General features: G+C 36.1%; 1 protein-coding gene across 1 annotated transcript in view; it reads left to right on the forward strand.

Annotated features, from left to right (window-relative positions):
* The first annotated feature begins 683 nt into the window (after positions 1-683).
* The window catches only part of LOC118854755 (transmembrane protease serine 11G-like), a 43401-nt gene continuing 17278 nt past the window's right edge, over positions 684-26806 (forward strand). Inside the window, exons 1-6 of the mRNA XM_036765019.1 lie at positions 684-736; positions 7936-8057; positions 8902-9008; positions 13921-13988; positions 14741-14904; positions 24472-24510. Of these exons, the coding sequence (XP_036620914.1) occupies positions 684-736; positions 7936-8057; positions 8902-9008; positions 13921-13988; positions 14741-14904; positions 24472-24510 (553 nt within the window). The remainder of the gene's footprint in view (positions 737-7935; positions 8058-8901; positions 9009-13920; positions 13989-14740; positions 14905-24471; positions 24511-26806) is intronic.

The raw sequence follows: 26806 nt of genomic DNA on the forward strand, positions 1-26806 counted from the left end.
ATAAGGACTGAAGTCATACAATTCCAGAATCACAGAATCAGAAAACTAGAAAGGATCAAAGGGATCCTCTCCTTTCCATGTATGTGGGTATGTATATATGTATATATATATATGTGTATGTGTGTATATATACACACATACACACATACTTCTGTTCTTGCAAGTATTATTAATGTGGACTAGTTATAGTGCTACTTTTAGGTACTAATAAAATAGGCCTTGATGGTCAGAAATTGTACGTATCAAAGCCTATCCACCATCAGACTCTTGTTCAGATTTTTTTAAATTACCATTTCATGGTTTACTATGTTCCATTGATGTCCAGACAATGTCAAAGGATTGCAGGCCCCCAAGCACACTGGGTAGTTTCGCATGAGGATAAGAATGATAGTTAGAAAGTTTGTCAAGGTGATGATCTACACAATGGGAGGGAACACCACATCCATGAGATCACAAATCCGAGTTCATACCTCTGGTTATTCTTTGTTATGTAAGAAGAGAGTAAAAGTTTTCTGACCCTGAAGGGGTCAAGAAAGGAGACTTTCATTGAGTTAATATAGAATGGGAAACTTCATCATTAAGATTCAATATTTCTAAATAAGCAAATGTGAATATATCCATTCTATTCCTTGGTTTGAATTTAGGCTGGTCTTTGGATAATAAGCATTCAAAGTGCTGCCAGGATGCTACCTGAAACTTCTCCACCTCTACAGTCTGCTACAGCTTGTCTGGTGAGGTATAGAGCCTTCAAAAATCCATTGTGATTTCCATGCCAGGTTGAGTTATTGGAAGAAGTCTTAACAGTTAATCAGTGATATAATTATTCACTCACATCTGTTCCTTTTTGAAAAAAAAATAGTTACTTGGAGTCAATGCTCTTATTATCAGCTGTGTGCATTTCCAGACCTATGGTTTTCTTCAACTCATTCATCAATTTCCCAAAGCCATGAGAATCAATCCTCTGGTGGTACTACACATAGATCCCCAGGTCAAGTAGTGAGGTGCTTTGTTCTTGGCTTAGGTGAACCCCTTTGAACCCCCTGCAGTATAACAATTATCATTTGGACCAGATTGTCTCTGAGTTCTCTTCCTATTCTAAGATTCTGAGAGCAGCTACAATTAGAATGTCAAAAATATAAAAAAAAACCACTATATTTATAAACATGATTTCTGTTCCTGTTTATCATATATTTTACCGATAAATCACCTGACTGGTGAAGAGGCTGGCAAAGAAATAAGATTTATGTAGTTTATTGGGAATTTTCTTCTAGGAGTTTTATTGACTTCAGCTTTCCTAGTAGTCTCTAAGGCCTTATTAGATGTAGTTGAAAATCCTTTATTTGGTGGATTTGTGGATATCAACCTGGATACTCCCTATAGTAGAGCAACCCATTCATACTTTTTCATCTTGTGTGTTATACTTGCCCATGTGCTTTGGTTTTTTTTTAAAGAGGATCAGTGTGATGGAGGCCTCCCTCTGGTTATTTTAATATTTTTGTTGCAACTTAGGCTACTTATTAACTTTGTTCTCAGTACAAAACTGGCCTGTCTCCTTTGCCAGTCATGTATCTCATAGATTTTTTTCATATCACTTCTTGTGATCAAGTAACCACTGATAATATTCTACAATCTACTTAAATTCACCAAGCATCTTTTCATTAACCTCTGGGTTACCTGTGATTTTATTCTACTAAGATCATGATGTTCCATAATTGGAAGTTAAATGTAAGAGAATATTGATGTTAAAAAAAGATGTGTTTTTAGGGCAAGGAGTAACTTAGAGTCATGAAAAGAGCCAGGCAGTTCTCCGAACTGGATGCAGCTCTCTCTTTTACCTAGCCAATTCTGGACCCAGATCCTTGTCCATCTGCAGAGGGTAAGAATACTGGCCAAATTACACACATCCCACACACATTTACATATGCACACACATACATACATGTATACATGCATACACATCTACATACATATACTTATACACATGCATGCATTTGTATATGTGTGCACAATCGTATACCATTTATTAGGTATGTGACTAAGGAAAGTCACCTAATCATTTTGGATTTCCTTTTTCTGCACTATAAGATGAAGGGTTGGACTAGCAGACCTCTAAGTTGCCTTCCAAATATAAAATTCTATGTTTCTAAATAGGACTTCAAACATTTATCTAGTTGTGTTGATTGCAATTCTTGAATCTGTGAATGTTTTTAATTGCTTTTTCACTCAAAACCCAAGAAATCACATACTGGCCAGATTATATCCAAGGATATTGTATTCATGGACTCCAGAAGAAATTATAGAGCAGATTAAGAACAAAATCCTAATTTCCTAGTAAGAGGGGAGGAGGAAATAAACCCTTTTCAGTCATATTCACTTTACCTGGATGGTCTCACTGCCTGTACTGATGAATATTAGCAGTGGATTCATGAAATATTTCATTTATTGATTTTCTATTTTAAAAAAGTAAGTTCCTTAGCAGCTGTCTGAGAGGCAAAGGATTGGCTCTTACAGCAGAAATGCATCTTGTCTGGAACTTGACCATTTTACTCAGTTCTCTTGCTTTGTAGAAGTAGAGGTTGGAGTGGATAGAGAGTAGGAGAAATTGGAAGGTTTGTTGACGCTGTCCTTCATCATGACATTACTGCAAGAACAATTAGTACAATATTAATGATTAACAATTGTTGTTCAGTTGCATCCAGGTCTTCCTGACTCCATTTGGGGTTTTCTTGGTAAAGATAGGGGAGTGGTTTTCCATTTTTTTCTCCGGCTCATTTAATAGATGAGAAAACTGTGGCAAACACAGTTAAATGACTTGGCCAGGGTCATACAGCTAGTAATATTTGAGTATCTATTTGAACTCAGGTCTTCCTGATTTTAAGCCGATCCTCCATCCACTATGCCACCTAGCCGTCAATAACAAAATTGCAGTTGTCAATATTGCCATGCTACTTAAATTCTTTAAAAAGAACTGCTAAAAGTATTTTAATTCACATAGATCCTTTTCCTTTTTCTTTGATATCTTTGAGATACAGACATAATAGTGGTATTTCTGGATCAAAGGGTATGTACAGTTTTATAGCCCTTTGGGCATAGTTCCAAATTCGTTTTCAGAATTGTTGGACCAGTTCTCAACTCTGCCAAGAGTTCATTACAGGACATATTTTCCCTCATCTGCTCCAGCATTTGTCATTTCTCATAGGTGTGTGGTAATGTCTCAGAGTTGTTTTGATTTATGTTTTTCTAATCAGTCATGATTTAGAGCATTTTTTCTTATGACTATAGATAGGTGCTATTTTCAGAGCTGGTTTTATGGATCTGCAAGTTTTCACCACTCCCATGTTAATATATTCCAGGGAGAGGTGAGGTCACTGATGTCCTGGTCTATACTCTTGTCTTTGAACAGGAAAGGGATCCTAGTCCCTGGCAGCCACATGCACTGGTATTCCTCTTGGGTCTGAAACTATGACCAGTTCCCTTGCTCTGCTGAAGTTGCCCTGTTAGTGTTCCTCTCTGCCTTGGAAATGTGACCAGGGCCCCTGCTCCCTTGTAACTTGAATATAAACACTCCTCTCTGCCCTGGAACTGCAACCCAGAACTGAGTATGGGCAACAGAGTTGCTGAACAGTACCAGCTTCACCCAGTGCCTACCAATGGTTTCCTGTAATCTCTTTGTGACCAGTTGTCTGACCCACTTACTGTCTCTGGGCTGAGAGATCTTGAAGCTAGCTGCTTCTACTGCTTTGACTACTCTGCCCTGCATATGGACTCCAGATAAACCTCTACCCCAATGTCATAGATCTCTCCTGCTGACCTCCTAAGTTTTCTTAGGCCAGATAAATGGCTCCTCTTGACCTTTTGTTAGCTCTGCCACTCGAAAATTTGAATTAGGTGTTATTTGAAAGTTGTTTGGAGGGCAATGTTGAGAGTTCAACTAGGATGTTACTGCTAATACACCATCTAAGCTTGTCAAGGTTTTAAGTGATGTATGATGAAGTGGCTTCAACAAGAAAACAAGAAAGAAACAGAAGAAAGAATGCTAAAGAATTGTTGACAATTTCCTATGGAATAAAATAAATTTGACTCTGTGTCTTGACTTGATCTTTAACAGTTTATCTGGCTACAGACATTAATTTTTAGGCCCACAAAGGTTTAATTGTTAAGTCCTCTCTATTTTCTCTAAAGAATGAATTCTCTTAGAAAACTGAAATGTTAGTGTGCACAGAACTGAGGGAAAAGTGCACGTTCTGATAATTATCATCATTGTTACTTCATGAGAATGATCATTGCTTTGGAGCTCTTGGTGCCACAAGAAGAGAACTGTTTGAAATGCATTTCGTCATGGAAATCGGTCACCCTTCAATTCATGAGAGACTATGTCTATGAAATTTTCATAATACGTGACTACACCCGGTAAACAAAACACATAGCTTGTCAGAGTATGAAATTAAACAAGATGCAGCAAATCCATTTATCATTCTATTCTTCTTTTTAAAGCACGGTTTTACTCCAAATCATTCTTTCAACAGAATAGACGTCATGATTTCTGGTGATTAATTTCAGTTAATCAATGCTATTGTTAAGTGTTAGGCATTATGTCAGGAACTGAGAATAGAAAAAAATCAAACATCCTCTGTCCCCAAGATGCTTACATTCTATCTGAGAAGATGACATGGATACATATAGGAATATATAAAAGGAATCTGAGGCAATTTCAAGCATTATCAGCTGAGGACATCAGGAGCCCCATGCAGATGGCATTTGATCTTAGAAGGAAACAAGGGATTCTTAGAGGATAAAGTAGGAATTCAAAGAGAAGGAATTCAAGGCATGAGGACAGACAGTTCAAAAGACATGGAGATGAAAGATGTCTATGAAATTTCAAATTTGACATCCCTCAGGAACTGAAACTCAGCATAGTTTTTCACCCATTTTTCAGTCATGTCTGACACTTTGTGACCCCATTTGGGGTTTTCTTGGCAAAGATGCTTGAATGGTTTCCCATTTCCTTCTATAGTTCATTTTACAGATGAACAACTGAGGCAAATAGGGTGACATGACTTGCCCAGCATCACACAGCAGTGTGACTTGACCTCCCAGTCCTATAGCATGAGCTGCCTATTTACCATTTCATGAGTACCATTTCATAGAAAATAAAACTTCTCCTCTAAAGTGATAGATAGCTTAAATAGACAAATGGATAGATAGATAGATAGATAAAGTGAACATTTGTTAAGTACTCACTACGTGAACCCTTTCAGTTGAGTAAAACATTTTCAGTTGAGTAATGAAGTCTCAAGATAGCTCTCAAGGGTTTGAGATGTAAGTGAAAAGAGATGTCATAGAGGCAGGGATTGTAGACAGCTTTATAATGATCACAGGATAACATAGAGTTGAAATGGACCTCAGTGTTTTTCACTGAGTTCAACCATTTCATTTTTGAGTGGTCCAGAAATATGAAATGAACTGCCCAAAGTCACTTGGGTGATAAATGGCAAGAGTATTAATAATTAGTAATAAGACATTACATTTTTCTGTTTCATGGGTTGTCATGGTTAAAGAATTCATCATCAATTAAGCTGTACCTTGAATTTAGGTCTTCCATTTCCAAGTCTGTTGTTCTTTCCAGTAGAAAATGCTGCCTCTTTTAATTTTAGGTAAGACTTATGGCATCAAAAAGACCTAAAAATGTTCTGTAGTTACAGATGAAAAAGAGCATGGGAAGGTAGGGATATTAAAAGAAGAGAGGATAGAGAATAGGAAGAGAGTCTAGATGAAGGAGGTCAGATAGAGGGAGAAAAGGAAGGGGCCACATATAATCAATTCTCAAAGGAGTAGAAGAGAACAGAGAGGAAAAAAGCAAAAAAGGAAGGAAGCAAAAGGAAGGAAAGGGAAGGGAACAAAGGAAAGTAAAAGTGGGAAATTAAAAGGAAAATGTCTGAAGGGCTAGGGAACAGAGAGAACAGTTCCACTTCCTTTCATTGCAGGTATGTGGCAGGGAACACCTGAAACAATCTAGGCAGAGTCATATGGAATTAAAGTGAAGGTAGGGAAGGGATTAGAATGCCTTGACTCCTTGGAAGGATTTTCTGGATCAACCTGCTTAAAGAGCAGCTTTTGTCACCACTTTTCTTCACTTTGGCATGAACACATCAAGGGTGAGGTCACTGGTTGTTTGCTTTCCATTGTTTGGATGTCAGTAGGTTTCTGTGAGATTGGGTTCACTCAACAGCAGTGTACTTCTTAGTTTTTCCTAAGGACACAATCAGATTAAATCTTAGTTTTCTATAGAAAGCGGTGAGGGCTGGGAAGAAAGACAATTATCTGTTTAGATATGTTCAGTGCAAGGTTTGAAGACTGCATTTGTTTTCAGTTGAATATTTTTGTTTAGTCCTCTTCCTGGTATAGGTGGAGTATATCACATGCAGCAAAAGCCAATGTCAAAAGACGTCTTGATGTTGTAAACCCTTGTAGGTTTGTGATTTATTCATTTATTGAATCAAGTGAAGACTGAACACCTACAGAGGAGTTGAGGCAGTCAGAAGTGCCATGAAAAGCAGCACATAAGCAACAAAGGCTTCAAAAGTAAGAAGGTCAGGTCAGGCATAAAGCAGCTAGAGTTATTTTTCCTTTTAAAAAAATCTGCAAATGTCTCAGGTTGTGTTGATATGTATGATTAAAGAAGGAAGCTATACCCCAAGGGCCTCAAATGACCAATTCGCAGAAGTTCGTTTCAGGATTTGATTTTTTCAAATGTCTCAGCTGGGATGTTTCAAATACTTTTGATGACAGAGATTTCTATGCCAAATAGGCTTCCTCATTCAAAAGTATTTCCTGTTTCCTGACTCAGTAGGAAGGGCACTGAGGCTGGCACTGTCCTTTAAGTTTTAGGAAACAATTACTTTTCCATTTTTATTTTTTTTTTGCCATTGAATCTTTTGCTTTCTACAGAGACTGGAGAGTTATCTTTTATTTGTGTATTAATAGGTTTATTCTAATTTTGATTATTGCTATTTTCTTTTAAATTTTCTTTCCTCCCATTCCAAACTGTAATCTATTCATAGACTAATATATAGAACAAAAAACTGGAAGTCAGAGGACTTGAATTCTAGTCCCAGCTCAGCCACTGTCTAGATATGTAGCCTTGGACATGGACTCTGGGCCTTTGTTTTACCACTGCAAAATGAAGTTGGATTAGATAACCTGCTTAGTTCCCTCCCTGCCCCCCCACTATGTATAAAACCCTATGATTTTATGACTCTTTGGCTGAGAGCCAAATAGATGAAATTAGTCAAACTATAAAATCAAAAAGTTCAGAGCTTCTATAGGAAAATGAGTCCTTTAATCAGGATATGAAATAATGGTAACTAATAATTGCTGGTGTTTTTATTCTTGTTTTTTACAGTCTTATAGTTTACACAATATGTTTCTCATGATAACTTGGGAAACTAGGTAGCTACAATGAGTAAGCAGTAGTATGGTGATCTATGTCTTCATCAAAATAGAGGATAGCTAGTGAATTATATTCTTAATTTTTTAAAAAAATATTATGCTTTGGGATAACTTTTGGCAGAAAAATCTAATGTCTAAAAATGCATTTAAATGTCTTAAAAGCAAATTGTAACTTCCCCTCAAATGAAAAAAAATAGGAATGTCCTGAGTTTAAGTTGACAAAATTAAAATAATTATTGTTATTGCTACTACACAAGACAGTTGCCATTAGTATAATCTTTATGGTTTCCAAGTGTTTTCCTCACAACTTCGTAAAGTAAAAACCACAAGTAACATATATCTGCTCTACAAATAAGGAAACTGAATTTCCCTTGCTCAAGATTATAGAATTAGTTAGCCTCAGAGCCAGGTTTCTGACCCAAGTCTTCTTCTTTGAGCAGGCAATATTTTTGTCTCATGTACAATGTCTGTGTTTTCTTTTCTAAGACCACCGAGACTGGGCTTCAGAAAACCCCCTATGAATCCCTGGATGATCGGCCTTATCACTGTGGCTATAGTTTTGGTTCTGGCACTTGTCATTGGTCTCCCTGTTCATTTTTTAGTATTTGGTAAGTATTAATTTATGGTTATATTGTCAATCTTATTACATAGTTCCCTTCCATTTCAACACCATAGCATTTTCTGTGATTTCAACATTCAATTATCATCCAAATTAATGTAGTTATACCTAGAAAATGGCAAGTCTATAAATAATAACTTCCTCCTGATTTAAACACTATGGCTTATTTCATATAATGATATCTCCATGTAATATCTCATATATTGATATTTCATATATTGACGTCACTGTATAATGATATCTCATATAATATTGCCACATAATGATATTTCCTGCCAAATAGGACACAAAGTGCTACTGTTCTCATCTCCCACATTTCTCACAGTAATGTGATCATTAGATTGCATAATTTGATGATTCTGATGGTCAGTATGGCATAGTCATTAGAAAATGTCTTCAAACCCAGAAAGACCTGGGTTCAAGGCCTGCATCTTACATATACTGGCTATGTGATCCTGGGCAAATCATATAACCTTTCAATGCTCCAGGCAATTTGTTAAAATCAATGCTGACCTTCATTGGTAGAGGGAGTTTCCTCACCTAAGAGTTTCCTGTAACAATGAAATCACATGGTTAGTCCCTTTTCTGAAGCTTACAATTCAGCATAATACAAATCCCAATCTTTAGAGACAGCACTTGGCACATAGTAAATGCTATATAAATGTTAGGTAGGTAAGTGGTAGGAAGAGGAGGAGGAAGAGGAGGAGGAGGAAGAGTTAGAAGGGACATAAATATGACAGTTTTCTCAGTTACTTTTCCACTTGACACATTTCTTCCTATTCTCAAAATCCAACTAGAGATTATAAACCTTCTAACCTTACTTTCCTTTACAGATCGAAAGCCACATTACTACCAAACCTCCTTCAGGATACCTGGGGTTGAATATAGCAATAAATTGGAGGGAGCCTATTCTGAAGTTAAAGCAAGCATCACCAATCAGGTAAGCTGGACTTTGGCTGACCTTCTAACAGAATCAGTCCATGCCTAAGAATGCTGTTGGAAAGAATTCTGTTGGAGGACAAGGTTAGCTGTGAGTAAATCTGTCTGAGATAATTACAAAAAAAAACTAATGAAGGAAATCGTATCAGTCTTAGAGAATTCAGCAGCCAGCAGGAAAATAATTTGTGTAAGTACACAGCAATATAAAGTTACTATAACTGAAGAGTTATATTGAACCTTTAACAAACTTCATCACCAACTACAATTTACTAAGAATGACCTTTAGTTTTAGACTATTATCTTACAGCATGTGCCACAATAACTAAAAATTAATACATGACTCAGACACTAAAATTTTTACTATAAAATATTTGAACCAGATCAGGTTCCTTTAACAGATATGACTGGGTGAGGGGGTTGAATTCTTGATCAAACAAGGGATATACCTAACGACAAATGATACAATGATTTCAATTATTGTTATTTAGTTGTTTCAGTCATGTCTAACTCTTCATGACCCCATTTGAAGTTTTCTTGGCAATGACACTGGAGTGGTTTGCTATCTCCTTCTCCAGATCATTTACAGATGAGGAGCTAAGACAAACATGGCTAAGCGACTTACCTAGCGTCACACAGCTAAGAAATGTCTGAGGTCAGATTTGAACTCAGGAAGATGAGCCTTCCTGACTCCAACCCCAACACTCTATCCCTGTGCCACCTAGCTGCCCTAATTTCAGTTTCAAGTACATGAAACTTAAAAGGTTTTGTCTGAACAAGTGATGGTACTGAGATAAGAAATGTAAGATGACTGAAGAAAAAAAAAGGCTTTTTTTCCCAAATACTTTGATAGGTAACAGAAAAAATATAGGGTATCCCAAAAGTCTTAGTTCAGGTGTCAGCTATTAAAGCTTAATAGTTTTAAGCTATTAAAATTTAATTAAGATTTTTGGTATGTCTTGTATAAAACCAAAATCCCTCCCCGCTAGTTCTGTCAAAGTATGTAAACGATGTGTTCTCAAAAAATTGCAAACAATTAACAATCACATGAAAGAGTGCTCCAAACCACTAATAATAAAAATTTCAATTCAAAACAACTCAGAGTGTTCACCTTACACCCAGCAAACTGACCAAGATGATAAAAGGTTGGACTAGACAATGTGGAAGGGCAGTAATGCATCATTGGTAGAGCTATTCTGAAAAGCAATTTGACATCGTTCTGAGAGTGAATAAAATGCCCATATGTGAAAAGATTCTCATGCTAGGTATATAATATACCCCAGGGAGATTAAGGACAAAAACAAAGATCTCGTAAGCAACAAAATATTTCTGATGCTTTTCATCGTAGCAAAGAAATGGAAATGAAACAAGTATCATGGAGGTCCAATGACTGTTGTGGTACATGAATATGTAATTGGATATTAGTATGATGATAAATATAATGAAGACAGAGAAATTTGGGCAGACATATGGCTGCTGCAAGGCGAAGTAAGCAGAACAAGAAAATAAAACAACACACACAAGAACCATAACAAAGTAAATGGAAGGAATAACAAAACACAAATGTAACTGAATGCTTTCAAATTAGAATGGCTAGCTTGGTCCAAAAGTCAAAGATCTAGCATTTATGAAATTTTTCCTTTCCAGGCACTGTGCTAGCAAAATATATGAGAAGGTACCTCCCACCACTTCTTTGCAGAGGCAGTGGAGTGAGTGAGTGTAGAATATCACATGTATTGTCAGACTTTTGCAATGTGTTAGTTAGTTTTACTAAACTTTGTTTCCCCTTTTTTTGATTCTTTTTAATAAGGTTTGCTCTCAGGGTTGGGGTGGGGGGATGATACATGAGAAAATATAGATGATAGTAAAGCAAAAATGTTAACACAATTTATTTTTTGAAAAATTAAAGAATGAACTGCATTAAATACTCTTGATCTATCATACCAAACACATATTTTTCCACATCAGCTTATGTGTCCCTTTTGCTCTGAAACTATACAGAAAGAGCAAAATCAGTGAAACTAGAAGCCAGTATCAAGTATAATATACAGCATTGTGGTACCGCCTGCATTAAGTCCTGAAGCATAAGCACATGCAGTAACTAACAAAGGAAGAGGGTGAATAGCTATCGTATATGTAAGGCTCAGAAACATTTCTTCAGAAAATTCTAAGGGGAAAATGGGCAGACAGTGAAGAGAGCTGGAAATACAACAAGGTGGAGTAGAGAAGTCATTTAAAAAACATGTTTAGAAGAAACTAAATACTAAAATTATTACATTTTGACTACAAAAATAATCAAGTTTGAGACTCACCAGTATCATAGGAATGGGGTGGAGAATTTGTCGATGTCCAAGGGGCATTAACAACATTAATTCCCATCTAGGAGAAAGCCAAAATAAGAATCATTGGCTTGTTGGGTGTCCCATAAGACAAGCACACCACATACATATAGAATTCGACCTATATTCCTAGATTCTATGTTAGTTCAGAGGCAAAGACAATCTTTTTTAGGCCCAAGTTAGAAGGAAAGTTAGGAACACCCTGAACAGAAGGTGAATTTTATAGATATCTAAGTATTTTAATTAGTTCCAGAGGTCACAGAGCATAAACAAAACATTATACATCCCCTTCCTATAGCTGTCTACATACGCAATAGACAGAAATAGTGTGTAGCAAAGAGCAAAATGACTCAAAATTGGGGAACAAGAAACAAAAGCAAGGAGTGTTGGTAAAATGCAAACTGGGATTGTACATACCCCTAAGCTGGTCTTCTAGCTATCCATAACTATACCAGACGTAGTTACCCTATCTCATCTCACCTATATAATTCATCTTCTAACCCTAGAAATAACCTGAGGAAGAGAGATATCAATGCAACCAAAACCTTGCAGAAAGCGTTATGATAAGCACTATAGAAGATACAAAGCACTACATCATATGCAGTATATAATATGGTCTTGGATCCTGAGTTGTAATATAAATGGGGAGAGCAGACAAACACAAATGAAATAATTAAATTACAATGTGTGGCAGCATATGTTTAAATACCAAATGAATAGTAATTATTATTGTTATAGAACTTGAGAAGAGGCAAAGATCATTATAGCTTGTAGTAGTCCAGGAATGAAGGCTCCATGGAGGAGGTGTGACTTGACACTGATTTTGAAGGATAGGTAGAATTTGAATACATGGAAAGGAAAGGAGAGCTAGAGTAAAAGTATGTAGGAGTGAAAGTACATAGGTAAGAATTAAAAAGACCTGTACAGTGATACAAAAAATGGCCTACAGCACAACATAGTACTCATAGGAGTTCATATATGGTGATATACATTTGAATCTATCACTAATTAGTCATTACTTTAGGCAAGTTGTTTAGCCTTTCTGTGCCTCAGATGTAAAATTGGAGATTATATTAGCTCTCTAGCATCCTTTCCAGCTCTAAAATTACAATTTGGTTTGGGGAGGGGGAGGAAAAGGACAAAATGGTGAAGGTGGAGGAAATTTAAATGACAGAATAGTAGGGAGCTAAAGAATCCAGCAATCTCTTTGACACTGAAAGATTTAGTAACAGACAATAGAGACAAAGCTTAGTTATTAATGAATTAATGATCCCACTTCTGGATCTTTTCATCTCCTCCCTTTCTCTTCTGCCACCCACCTTGTGGCTCAATCTTTCTTCATTCTAAAAAGATATTGAGCCATAGGTTCATTTAAGGTTTGGCACATGATCAGTCATTTCCCAAAAATCCAGTTAGACAGGTAAATGATGATAACTAGAGTCAAGAGGCTAAGATCACATATTTCAAGAACAAACTGTGGTTTGGGGAATAAGAATTTACTCTATAAGTTCAGCCCACAGTGGGATTATCCCATGGGGCAGACAAACAAGTGGATTCTGTAGTTTTATTCTATTTATGCTTTTCTACATAGCTCTTCATTAGCTTTTTTTTCTTTTCTTGAAAGCGCCTAATGCATAAATAAAAATATCCCAAACAACCGAGTAATCTCATTTTACCACTGGAACGATACAGTCAAATTCCAACAAGAATTACAGCTTGAAAAGTTTTTTTAAAATGAAATGTGGTTGTTGCTCAGTCCTCTCTGACTCTTTGTGATCTCATTTGGGGTTTTCTTGGCAAAGCTACCAGACTCATTTTCCATTTCCTTCTCCAACTTATTTTAGAGATGAGGGACCTGAGGCAACAGTATTAAGTGACTTGCCCAAGCTAGTAAGTGTCTGAGGCTGGATTTGAACTCAGATCTTCCTGACTCCAGGCCCACTGCTCTATCCACTGTGTCACCTAGTTGCCCCACATTTTCTTTTTTCTTTTTCATGACAACCAGGTAGTCAATAATCTTGGGGTTACACGATAATGGTTGAAGAGTAGGACTATTCACATGGATCCTTCAGTGAGGATCTCCTGTCTCTGAGTTCCTAACTTTGAAGTATTCATTATTCTATTTCCTCTGTATCAACACCAGCCTAAACCAAATGTTATCACTCATTTTTGACTACTGGTCAAGTCTGCTGCATATTTGCTCCACTTCACCTTGTATAAGGCTGATCTTTGTACAAGCAGGATCTTTCCGAGTCTACAAAGTGTTTTCTGAAGGCAATTATAAGTAAATATTGAAATAAACATTCAAAATCATAACATCATTCTATTCAAGTCTGTTTATTTTGTTTTGTTTTGTTTTAGTCAAGGCAATAAGGGTTAAATGACTTTCCAACAGCAACACAGCTAGTGTCTGAGATTAGATTTGAACTCAGGTCCTCCAGACTCTAGGACTGGTGCTGTATCTACTGTGCCACCTACCTGCCCATCAAGTCCTTTTTTTTTAACAGTCAGATTAAACTAATGTATCCTTTGCAGTATCAAATTCAATTCTGCTAATATTTCCTTTTCTTTTCTCAGGTAGATGATATTTTTAGAAAATCCAATTTAAAAGGACAATACATCAAGTCTCATGTTGTCAGATTCAGGTAATCACAAATAATCACCTTGTAAACAAATGAAAAATGGGAAATTTGATTTTAGTTTCTCTTTCATCATATATCTATCAGTTGTACGAAAAATGGTCACTATAATTTTAAATGCACCTGGAGAATGAGTAACTTCATAATATCACAATTAAATTATTCCTAAGTATGTATTGGAGAAGGCAATGGCAAACCACTCCAAGTGTCTTTGCCAAGAAAACCGCATGGACAGAAGTCCGCATGATTACAGAATCAGACACAACTGAATGACTGAGCAACAACAACAAAGCATATATAACAAAAGAAAAAAAATTCAGATAGTTTGTAAACACAGGAATTGTGAAAAACATGAGACTGCTTTTTAAGTTTGCTGGAGGGCTGGTTAAGTTACTCTAAAGTCAATCAGTTCTAGTTGTCATGATATTTTGTCCTAAAACAGACATGGTCATATAGTTTTTGTGGATTTTGGGGGCCTAAGTTATACACAAAGTTGATTGAGGCAGTAAGAAAAACTTTTTTCTTCTGATAAAGTTAAAAAAAACCTAAAACTTCCCAAGATTCTTAAGGGAACTCTCTGCTTCCTCAATATGATTAATGCCTCAAACAAAAAATGCAAAAATACAAAACAAAAAACACCTGCCAATAGATCTATCTTTTTCTTTGAGAAGGTAATTCCTGATAAATAAGGAAAAAATTAATGAAATTGTCATGCTTTGCATCCTTACTTAACCCTTTTTGCTGTTGTCAATTTTCAGGTCAAGCACTGATGGTCTGAAAGCAGATGTCTTGCTTAAATTTCAATTTGCCTCTGCTGATAATGAAAACAAAATAAAAAAGATGGCTAAGAATATTTTGCAGCAAAACCTAAAAGAAGGCACACAATTCTTGGAAGTAGATGGTTCTTCACCTTATCTTCAAGGCAAGGAGCACTTTCTTTCATATCAATCTACTAGGCTGCTTGTTTTTATCTTGTTATAACCCTTACATTTCCTCTCCATCACAATTTAATTTCTGCCCTCTCATAAAATGAAGGGGTTTTATAATGTTTTTAACTTTTCATCTATTTGAATATCAATCATGTCCCACACAATATGGACAGACAGTCTTATGCTCTTCAGTTACTTTGGAAGTTATTGAGGAGGAAAGGGAGAAGGAAATAAGCATTTATTAAGCATGTGCTGTGTACCAGGCACTGTGCTAAATGCTTTTATAAATAATTATCACAGAAGGAAATCTTTCTCTACTTTCAAGGCTCAATCTGGTACCACTCTCTTCCCTAAAGTCTTCTCTGATCCACCTCTCCAGTGCCTCCCTTCCCTCTCCAACTGAAAGCACTCTCTCCCTCTTCATAGTTTCCTAGAATATTTTCTCTGGCTCTCTTTTGTGTCCTGCTACAATTCTACCTTGAGCATGTTTGTGCACACATCCTATCCCCTTAAGTAGAGTGCAAACTTCATGAGGGTTGGGACTACATTGTTTCTCATTTTTGAATTCCCAGAACCTAACACACTGCTTTACACATAGTAGGATGTTTGGATGGTAGATTTAGAGCTGAAAGGGATCTCAGCCACCATCTAGTTCAGACCAAGATGTTTTGAAGCCAGTTCTAACTGGCTCCCAAGAACTGATCATTAAATTTTCAACTTGAGTATTTATACCTAGGAAATTGGCAAAGGCTACAAATCAGGGCTTAATGTTTTTTTGATGATTATCTAGACTTAAGAAAGTGATAGAGAAAGTGTTAAAAATGCAGATTAAACTTTAAAATATTTTATGCTCACATTTTTTTAAGAGCTGGTTGTTAAACATTTGGCAGCATACACAAGTCCAGTCTTCTCATTTTATAGATTAAGAAGCTGAGGCCCAGAAAACTGAAGACACTTGGTTAAACCAGGTTTAAATCCAAGTCCTCTGTCTCTTTCTACTGCCCCATAAAGAATTTTAATAAAGGCTTTTCTAGTTTTAGTAAAAAGAAGTAAAGTTATATAGTGGAAAGACTGTAGAATTTAGGTCAGAGGTCATGAATTTTAATCCTATCACTTACTACCTGTGTGACCCTGGGAAAGTCATTTTGTCTCCCTAAGCTTCAGTTTCCTTGTATATAAAATGAAGGGGTAGGACTAAATGACCTTTTAATTTCCTTCTATTCTAAATATATGATCCTATTAATAGCAGCACAATTTTCTTTTAGGATCAAACCTGTGATCTCATTGGAAAAGTAATTAATTCCCTATGAAGAAACTACCTTTTACCAGTGCAGATTGCCACCTAACCTGCAATGTAGAATATTAGAAGACTTCCTGAGGTACTCAGAGCTTCTGTGAGCTGTCCAAGGTCACAGAGCCAATGTGCATCTGAGGCTGGACTTGCACTTGGGTCATTTTTAATCTGAAAATGACCCTCTAACCACTTACTGCCTCTTTATCACTTTGAAGCACATGATATATAGGATATAAAACATTTCTTCCCTCTGGGACAATATTCAAGAGCTGCTTAGGAAAACGCACTGTGCCAAAAGCAAACCAAATAAACATCTCTCCTTTCCCCTTCGATGCCAAATCACACACCTACTACTGCCTCTGGCATTCACCGCCCTCCTTTGTTCCCTCCCCATCTCACCCCACCTTCCTTTCATCCTAGCCAAAACTGTGGAACAGTAAAGGGAAGCAGAAGTTGGTGCTTAGGGCATAGACTGACTGGGGCTACAATTATGTTACAGTAGACCTGTTCCTCCCAGATAGGACAGGGGTGGCCAGAGGATCCATCATCAGGAAAAGGAAGGTGCCTATCCCTGACAACATGGTAAACATAGAGAACCACCTTATCAGCCACAACAACATAAACAGTTGATAAACATTTGCAGTATGATATTAAAGATGGTTCATTAAATTTCAAGATTCTTGTCACTACCACCACTCCAAATTAATTTGAAGTTGCCATATTTTCTTAGAACATTTAACACACAAGTTGGCAGATAGAGAAATCTGATTGTAGAGCTGTAAAAATATTTCCAGTGCCTAGTAATTTTTCTCTTATTATGTGTTTCTCAAAATACTTCTGGGGAACAGAGTAGGCATGTTATTATCTCATTTTCAAAGGGGGAAGAAACTGAGTCATAAACTTGGTTGAGATCAGACAGTAAAAAATTAATGCAGATATCGGAGGTTGGAATCTCTTCTGTGCCCTGCCCATTTTTTTAAGCACCATTAACCCTACAACTAAAAATGAAATAGAATCCAAAAGCATCTGAAAGCCTAGACACACAAAACTTGTATCCCTACTGAAATGTGTTTTATGTTAAAAATATTATTATCTATTTATTTTAAACATTCTTTTAAAAAAAATTTTGAGTTCCAATTTCTCCAGCTCCCTACAACCCCTACCCTAGCCACTGAGAAGGCAAGAAATTTAATATCAATTACACATGTGAAACCATGAAAAACAGATTTCCATATTAGCCATATCACAAAAAAGCAAGAAAAATATAGTGAGAAAATTATACTTCAATTTGCACTGAGGTTTCATCAGTTTTCTCTCTGGAGGTGGGTAACATTTTTCATCATGAGATCTTTGGAATTGTCTTGGTTCATAGTATCGATCAGAGTAGTGAAATCTTTCGCAGTTAATAATTATAATATTGCTATTACTAAGTACATTGCTGTTCTAGTTCAGTTTACTTCATTTTTCATCAGTTCATATATGTCATGCTAGATTTTTATGAAACCATCCCCCTTGTCATTTCACAATGAAACACTACAACTTGTTCAGTCATTGCCTAATTGGTGGGCATACCCTCAATTTCCAATTCTTTGTCACTGCAGAAAAAATTACTATAAAATTTTGTATACATATCAGTGCTTTTCCTTTTTCTTTGATGTCTATGGAATAGAGGCCTAGTAGTAGTATTGTGAGTTAAAAGGTATGCACAGTTTTATAGCCCTTTAAGCATAGTTACAAATTTTTCACCAGAATGGTTGGACCAGTTCACAACTCTACCAATAGATCATTAGTGTGTCTATTTTCCACATTCCCTTCAGTATTTTTCAACTCTAATACATGTGCAGTGGTATCTTAGCGTTGTTTTAATACATATTTTTCTTATCAATAATGATTTAGAGAATTTTTTCATTGACTGCAGACAGATTTTATTTCTTCTTCTGAAAACCAACTATTTAAATCTTTTGACTATCAAATAAGTGCAGATTGCCTCTTATTTTTATGAATTTGATTCAGTTCCCTATTTATTTGAGAAATGAGGCCTTTACTAAAGAAACTTGCTCTAAAAATATTTCATATTAGTTCATTCTCTATGATGCCTTTTAGCAAAATGTAGTTTCCCTGATTATCTCCTTGTGACTGACCACAAGTTCTACTCTCTGCCATGAAACTGATACCCAGAACTGTATTTGGCAATACAGTTGCCTCACAGTGCTAGGTCCTGCATCCAGTGCCAGCAAAGGTTCCCCTGTAATCTCTTTTTGACCCATTGTTCAAATCTGTTACCATCTCTGGGCTGTGGGCTCTGGATGCTCCTGCTGCTGCTCCAATGTCACATTCTCCAAGGCCCACTGCTGGTATTGCCAATAGTGTGTGTGTTAGACTGGCCTCAACCCTGGTGTCACAGACTTTTGCCAATCTCTTAAATTGTCTTAGGCTGGAAAAATGGCTCACCCTGACCTTTTGTTGTCTCTACCACTCTTAAGTTTGATTTGAGACATAATTTTAAAGTTGTGTGGAGTAGAATGTAAAAAGTTTGGTGGGGCTGCTGCCTCTACTCTACCATTGATGAACATACAAACAAACCAGAATGGGGTGGAAACAAAAAGTTAAAAAGTTAAAGTCAATGGAGTTATGGTCTGGCCATCATGGAAAGCAATTTAGAATTATACCCTAAAAGTCACCAAAGTCTGCATATTCTTTGACCTAGGAATATTACAACTAGGCTTATACCCCAAAGATATCAAAGAAAGAGGAAAAGAACCACATGAACAAAAATATTTTAGCAGCTCTTTCTTTAGTGACAAATAACTGGTAACCAAGAAGGTGCCTTTCAATAGGGATGTGGCAGAACAAGTTGTGGCATACAAATGGAATGGAATATCATCCAAACATTACCAACATCTTAGTTCTGCCCCATGTAATACCTTTATTTTAAAAGAATAGCTTGGCTCATTACACCTTTTCCCAGCAATGTCTCATATAGGATTCAAGTGAAAAACTCTTTGAGTTTAATTTAAGGGAAAAGTTTTTTTCTCAAGATGAATAAGATTTTTTTTATCAAGCAATCACTACATAACCCCAAACATCACCCATTTTGTCTTAATTCAGGATACTAAGTCAGATTCTATGCTCAGTAATTTTCAAGTTCTTCATAAAATCTTCTCTGAATTCTACTCTTTGATAGCCTCTGTTCTTTCTCCTGGACTATTATGTTTTACATGATTTTTTTTCCTTTAGTGAGCTGGAAATACAAAGATAACAGTGACAGAATTCCTGCCCTCAGGAAGCTTACCTTCTATCAGGGGGGAATATATATATATATGTATATATATTTATATATGCACATATATGTGTGTGAGTATATGTATATGTACATATACTGTGTGTACACACACATTTACATATATACATACAGATACATATACACACACAACATGTGCATGGATATGTATACACATACGTATATGAACACACATGTATATGTGTATATAAACTACATGTATTTATGGAGAACATCTATATGTATCTCTCCATAAAGAGAGATTGTTTTTGAATTCTGCCTCAATCCCTTACTAGTTATGTGAACCTGGGCAAGGCATTTAACATCTCTTAGCCTCAGTTTCCTCATTTGTAAATTGGGGGTAATAATAACAACTATATTACAGGGTTGTTTTGTGGATTAAATAAGATAACATTTGTAAAGCACTTTGAAAACCCTAAAGTGGTATATAAATGCTGGTATTATTACCGAATGTCTAGACAAATAAGCACTGATTAAGTACCTACTATATGCCAGACAATGTCCTAAGTCCTAGGGAAACAAAAAAAAAGCCAAAAAGAAAAGTTGGTGAGCTCTTTCAGGACAAGGATTTTTTTTTGCCTTCTTTATATCCCCCAGGGCTTAGTACTATTCCTGGAACATACTAGGTATTCATTAAATACTTGTCATTCCTACCAGTTCTTTTTTTAATTTAATTTTTAATTTATGGAATAAAACAAGCATTTCCATAACATAGTACAAAAAAGACAATTGTACGTGAAACTGCAAATCTACTATGCAAAATTTGCTATTCATTTCAAATATACAACACAATTATCAAGGTTTTTTTCATTTTTTTCTTCCCTTCCCCCTCCCTTGAGATGGCTACAGTTAGAGACAAATAGCTTTATGTGTGTGTGTGTAGACATGTATATATGAAATTATTTTACACATATTTCTATCTATCAGTTGGATGCAGATAGCATTTTCTTCACATATCCTTTATAGTTAATTTGGATATTTATAATGGACAAAATAACTTATTCACTCAGGACAAAATAACTTATTCACTCAAAGTCATTCTTAAAACAATATTGCTATTATTGTATACCATGTCCTATTTTCTGCTCATTTTGCTTTTCACTATTTCATGCAAGTTTTTTCATGTTTTCCTAAAATCATTGAGCTTAGCATTTCTTATAGAACAGTAGTATTCCATCATAATCATATGTGACAACTTATTCAGCCATTCCCTAATTTCCCTTGCAATTTCCAGTTTTTTTGCCACCAGAGCTGCTATAAACATTTTAGAACATATAGTTTCTTTTCCTTTTTCCCTAATCATCTTTGGAAATAGAACAAGTAGTGGTATTGTTGGGTCAATGTGTATAGGTAATTTAATAAGTCTTTGGGCATAATTCCAGATTGCTCTCCAAAATAGTTGGATCATTTTACAATTCCACAAACAATAAATTAGTGTCCCAACTTTTCCACAACTTCTCCAACATCTGTCACTTTCCCCTTCTGTCACTTTAACCAACCTAGTAGGTGTAAAATGATATCTCAAAGTTGTTATAATCTGCATTTCTCTCATAAATAATGTTTTAGAGCATTTTATATGACTATAAATTGTTTTTATTTCTTCATTGGAAAACTGTCTGTTCATGTTCTTTGGCCATTTATCAACTGGGGAATGACTCATATTCATACAGATTTGACAAAGTTATAATTGCTATTTGTGAATTTCCCTCCATCTTATTTTTACTCACTATTTTCTTTTTCAGCATCTTCTTTTAGCCTATCTTTGTTACCTTAGCATTTCCCCTTACCTTCTTATTTCTTATTTTACCCAACCCTCTAAAATTCCCTCCCTTATCTTCTCCCTCACCTTCCTAATCTTATTCTATATACCCTTTTAAAAGCCCCTCCCCCCCCAGTTTTCTCACCTCTATAGAAGTGAGAAGTACCATTTCAGATGCACACTTTGTTTCTTGTTAAACCCAAGTGAAAGTAAGGTTCCAACATTACCCGCTCTCCACCCCAACTTGTATCTGCTATATTAGTTCTTCCTTTCATGCTTCATTTTATGAGACAATCATTCCTTTTTTCAGATGTCTGTTATTGTTCTTTTTTAAAATGTATTTATTTAATATTTTTAGTTTTCAGTGTTTTCACAAGAATTTGAATTACAAATTTTCTCTCCATTTCTACCCTCCCCCCAGTCCAAGATGGCATATATTTTGATTGCCCCATTCCCTAGTCAGCCCTCCCTTCTGTCACCCCACTCCCTCCCATCCACTTTTCCTTTACTTTCTTGTAGGGCAAGATAGATTTCTATGCCCCATTGCCTGTATATCTTATTTCCTAGTTACATGCAAAAACTTTTTTTTGAACATCTGCTTTTAAAACTTTGAGTTCCAAATTCTCTCGCCTCTTCCCTCGCCACCCACCCTCCTTAAGAAGGCAACCAATTCAACATAGGCCACATGTGTATCATTATGAAAAACCCTTCCACAATACTCATGTTGTAAAAGACTAACTATATTTTGCTCCTTTCTATCCTACCCCCCTTTGTTCAGTTTTCTCCCTAGACCCTGTCCCTTTTCAAAAGTGTTTTCTTTTGATTATCTCCCCCCCTTATCTGCCCTCCCTTCTATAGTCCCCCCTTTTTTATCCACTTCCTCCTTCTTTCCTGTAGGGTAAGATACCCAATTGAGTGTGTATGTTTTTCCCTCCTCAGGTCAAATCCAATGAGAGCAAGATTCACTCATTCCCCCTCACCTGCCTTCTCTTCCCTTCCTACAGAACTGCTTTTTCTTGCCACTTTTATGAGAGATAATTTACCCCATTCTATCTCTTCCTTTCTGTCTCTCTCAATATATTCCTCCCTCATCCCTTAATTTGATTTTATTTTTTTAGATATCATCTCTTCATATTCAACTCACCCTGTGCCATATATATATATATATATATATATATATATATATACATACATACGTACACACACACACACACACACACATATGTATTCCCTTCAGCTACCTTAATACTGAGGTGTCATGAATTATACACATCATCTTTCCATGTAGGAATGTAAACAAAACAGTTCAACTTTAGTAAGTGCCTTATGATTTCTCTTTCTTGTTTACCTTTTCATGCTTCTCTTGTTTCTTGTGTTTGAAAGTCAAATTTTCTATTCAGCTCTGGTCTTTTTACTGAGAAAGCTTGAAAGTCCTCTATTTTATTGAAATTCCATATTTTGCCTTGGAGCATGATACTCAGTTTTGCTGGGTAGGTGATTCTTGGTTTTAATCCTAGCTCCATTGACCTCCAGAATATCATATTCCAAGCCCTTTGATCCCTTAATATAGAAGCTGCTAGATCTTGTCTTATCCTGATTGTGTTTCTACAATATTCAAATTGTTTCTTTCTGGCTGCTTGCAGTATTTTCTCCTTGATCTGGGAGCTCTGGAATTTGGCAACAGTATTCCTAGGAGTTTTCTTTTTGGGATCTTTTTCAAGAAGCAATCAGTGGATTCTTTCAATCATCAGGACAGTTCTTGATAATTTCTAGAAAGATGATATCTAGGCTCTTTTTTTGATCATGTATTTTGGGGAGTCCTCTAATTTTTAAATTATCTCTCCTGGATCTATTTTCCAGGTCAGTGGTTTTTCCAAAGAGATATTTCACATTGTCTTCCATTTTTTCATTCCTTTGGTTCTGTTTCATAATATCTTGATTTCTCATCAAGTCACTAGCTTCCATTGGCTCCAATGTAATTTTGAAGGTAGTATTTTCTTCAGTGGTCTTTTGGACCTCCTTTTCCATTTGGCTAATTCTGCCTTTCAAGGCATTCTTCTCTTCATTGGCTTTTTTGGAGCTCTTTTGCCATTTAAGTAAGTCTATTTTTTAAGGTGTTATTTTCTTCAGTATTTTTTTGGGTCTCCTTTAGCAAGTCATTGACTTGTTTTTCATGGTTTTCCCACATCCCTCTTATTTCTCTTCCCAATTTTTCCTCTACTTCTGTAACTTGCTTTTCCAAATGCTTTTTGAGCTCTTCCATGGCCTGAGACCAATTCATATTTTTCTTGGAGGCTTTTGATGTAGGATCTTTGACTTTGTTGACATCTTCTGGCTGTATGTTTTGGTCTTCTTTGTCACCAAAGAAAGACTCCAAAGTCTGAGTCTGAATCTGAGTCTGTTTTTGCTGCCTGGCCATATTCCCAGCCAATTACTTGACCCTTGAGTTTTTCATTGGGGTATGACTGCTTGTAGCGTATAGAGTACTTTGTCCCAGGCTTGAGGGGCTGTGCTGTTGTTTTCAGAGCTTTTTCTACACAGAAAGCTCTGCCACACCAGTGCTCCTCCTCCCTCAAGAACTGCCACCAGGACATGACTCAGATATGAGCAGGCTCTGTACTCCGGCTCTGATTGCACCACTTAATTCCTCCCACCAGGTGGGCTTGGGGCAGGAAGCAACTGCAGCTGTAATTCTGTTGCTGCACCCCCTCTGCTACCCATGGGGCAGTGGCCAAACCAGGACTCCTTTCACTCTGTCCCTGCAGTTTTTTCCCACTAACCTTCTCTGTTGTCTTTGGTATTTGTGGGTTGAGAAGTCTGGTAACTGCTGCAGCTCACTGTGCGATAGAACTTACCCAGTGACCATCCAGGCTGTCCTGGGCTGGAGTCCTGCTTCCCTCTGCTATTTTGTGGGTTCTGCAGTTCTAGAATTTGTTCAGAGCCATTTTTTATAGGTTTTTGGAATGTCCTGGGGGAGAGGTTTAGGCATGTCTCTGCTTCCTAGTCACCATCTTGGCGCCGCCCCACTCTCTTGATAATCATTCCTTTTACCTTTTCCTATCCAATTTTGTTTTTTAGAATCACACAATCATACACAACTCAGTTTTAAAAATTCATGCCACATTGCTACAATGTTTGCAAGTAATAAATATAATCATAGTAGTGCCCTTAGTAAGCAAATGTCTTACTCTACTTTTCTGTTTCAGTTATCAATACAGCAGAAGCAGAACACCATATAAACAGTGGTAAGTATATTATTTTTTAACACAATACTCCCGATATAAAGATGAAAACTTTGACAAATTATCCTAGAGTTTCTTTATCTGCATATTTAGTATTTTCCCTTAAACACCAAAAATGTTGATATGATACAATTTTAATTGGGGTGGGGGGAGCCTTTCTCCTAGAATTTATTTTTGGAATGCTCATTTTTGAAAAACAAAAACAACCCCATTCCTCCACAAAATAATTTTCATGAAATGGAGGGACTCTGGGTTATAAAAAGCTATGACAATTGAGAACAAGCTCTAAAAAGTTTTACCAAGTTGAAAAATGTGCAAATACAGTCCAGTGACAGACTCTCTTGGCCTCAGTTTTCACATCTGAAAAATATACTTGCTGACTTCTAAGATCCATTCCAGCTCTAAAGTTATGATTCTATAATCCTATGACTATATCTAGTGCCTTGGGACCAACCTAGCTAATTAGAAAAATGTTTACAATCAGAGGTTTTGCTATTAGGTGATGAATTATTTGTCCATAACAACCTCTGAAAAGAAAATTAAAAGGATAAAATCTCTCTGAATTTTGAAAGGAGTTCTACCTCTACAATTAAATTGATAGAGTAAAGGAAAAAGGGGGAAAATCTAGGAATCATATAGCTTTTAGATTATAAATATCTATTTAAATTACAAGAAATACAAGAGTCCCCAAATCACCTTAACCAGAAAATGCTTGTTCTCCTTGCCAAGCAGAAAGACATGGCATTTAAGGCAAAAGCAGTTTAAAATAGAGCTTATTTGCAAACAGCATCACCTCAGAAAATAGGAAAACCTAAAAGGAAGAGGCATAAACTTGCCTAAGGTGTTTTATTATTATCATGTAGAATATTCTGCTCAGAGCCCAAACAGATCAATGTGAGGTGCTCCATATATTTGCACATTTGATTATACTGATTAAACCTATAGGCCCTCCCCAGTGAAATTCAGTCAACCAAAATAGATTATCCTAGTAATCCACAAAGAAGAAACAAGTGGATGGAAAATGCATGTTGCACATATTATTTCGATGAGTTGGTCCATCAGTATATATACATATATGTATGTGTGTGTCCATATATGTGTATACATGCATATACACATATGCATGCATACAGATATATATATATATATATTGACAAGCAATGCAAATGGACAATGAGGGGGACTCATAATTATACAGGAAGAAGAAAACGAACGGATTGATTTGGGGAAACCATGCAGTGTTTTCATAATCTCATTGTGTACCCTGACACAAAACCCCTTTTTAATACTCTTACTCTCTTGGTGTTAATATATGGCTATGAACCATAGAATACCATGATATATAAAGAATCAATATTATAGGTGATTTTTATATTTTACACCAAAACTTTTAGTGTCTGAAATGAGTAAAAAATATGCTATATTCAATTATGTAATTCAATCAAAAATTTGAAAAATAAAAGTTACATAGGTACCATGGACAAATATAATACCTAGAGTAGTTTTTGGCTCCCTGAAATGTTATGGGTTATGAAAGTGTTATGGGTATGAATTATGTGTTAATGATTTTCTAAAAACCAGGAACAAGGAAATTTAAATCACTTATTTCTTAAAGTAGTGCTGCAATCCTCCTTTTATAATGTCAATGCTTTAACTGTTAAATGAGTTTAGATAGATTTTCTTAAAGCAGGGAAGAACTGACTTTTTCAAAGAGGACTTTAAACATAAGTGTCAAAGGGGTTTCCTTTGGCAGGGGTAGAGGGTAGGGGAAGAATATATTCATTAACCTTAATGTATCAAAGATGACCCTGAATACAAGACCTTTGCCATTACTGGCCTTGAGACACTCAAAAAATGGTCTGTCTTAAGGCAGATGAGTGGAAGGTTAAATAGGAGAGAGCCCAGTATAATGGAAAGTCCACTGAACATTGAATAACAAGAAGTGGATTCCAATACTATATTTCCTCTACACTAGATGTGTGATCATAGGCAAGTCATTTTACATTTCTAAGCCTCAGTTTCTCTATCTTTAAAATAATGGGGTAAATTAGACAATTTCTAGGTCCCCTGAGGGACTAGAGTTTTATGATTCTATGAAAATCCCTCTTTACTCTGTCCTCATCAAAATGCACTCAAATTTTTGTGTCCTGTTCTAGGTATTACATTTTTGAAAGGGCACTGACAAATTGGAATATATTTGAAAGAAGCCAGCTAGAATAGAGAGAGCTCTGAAAGTCATTCCAAGATAGAACTGGCTGAAAAAAAATGAGAATGCTTAGCTTGGGTAAGAGAAAACTTA

Source organism: Trichosurus vulpecula, chromosome 6 (genome assembly GCF_011100635.1).
Source record: "Trichosurus vulpecula isolate mTriVul1 chromosome 6, mTriVul1.pri, whole genome shotgun sequence".
Classification (NCBI taxonomy): Eukaryota; Metazoa; Chordata; class Mammalia; order Diprotodontia; family Phalangeridae; genus Trichosurus; species Trichosurus vulpecula.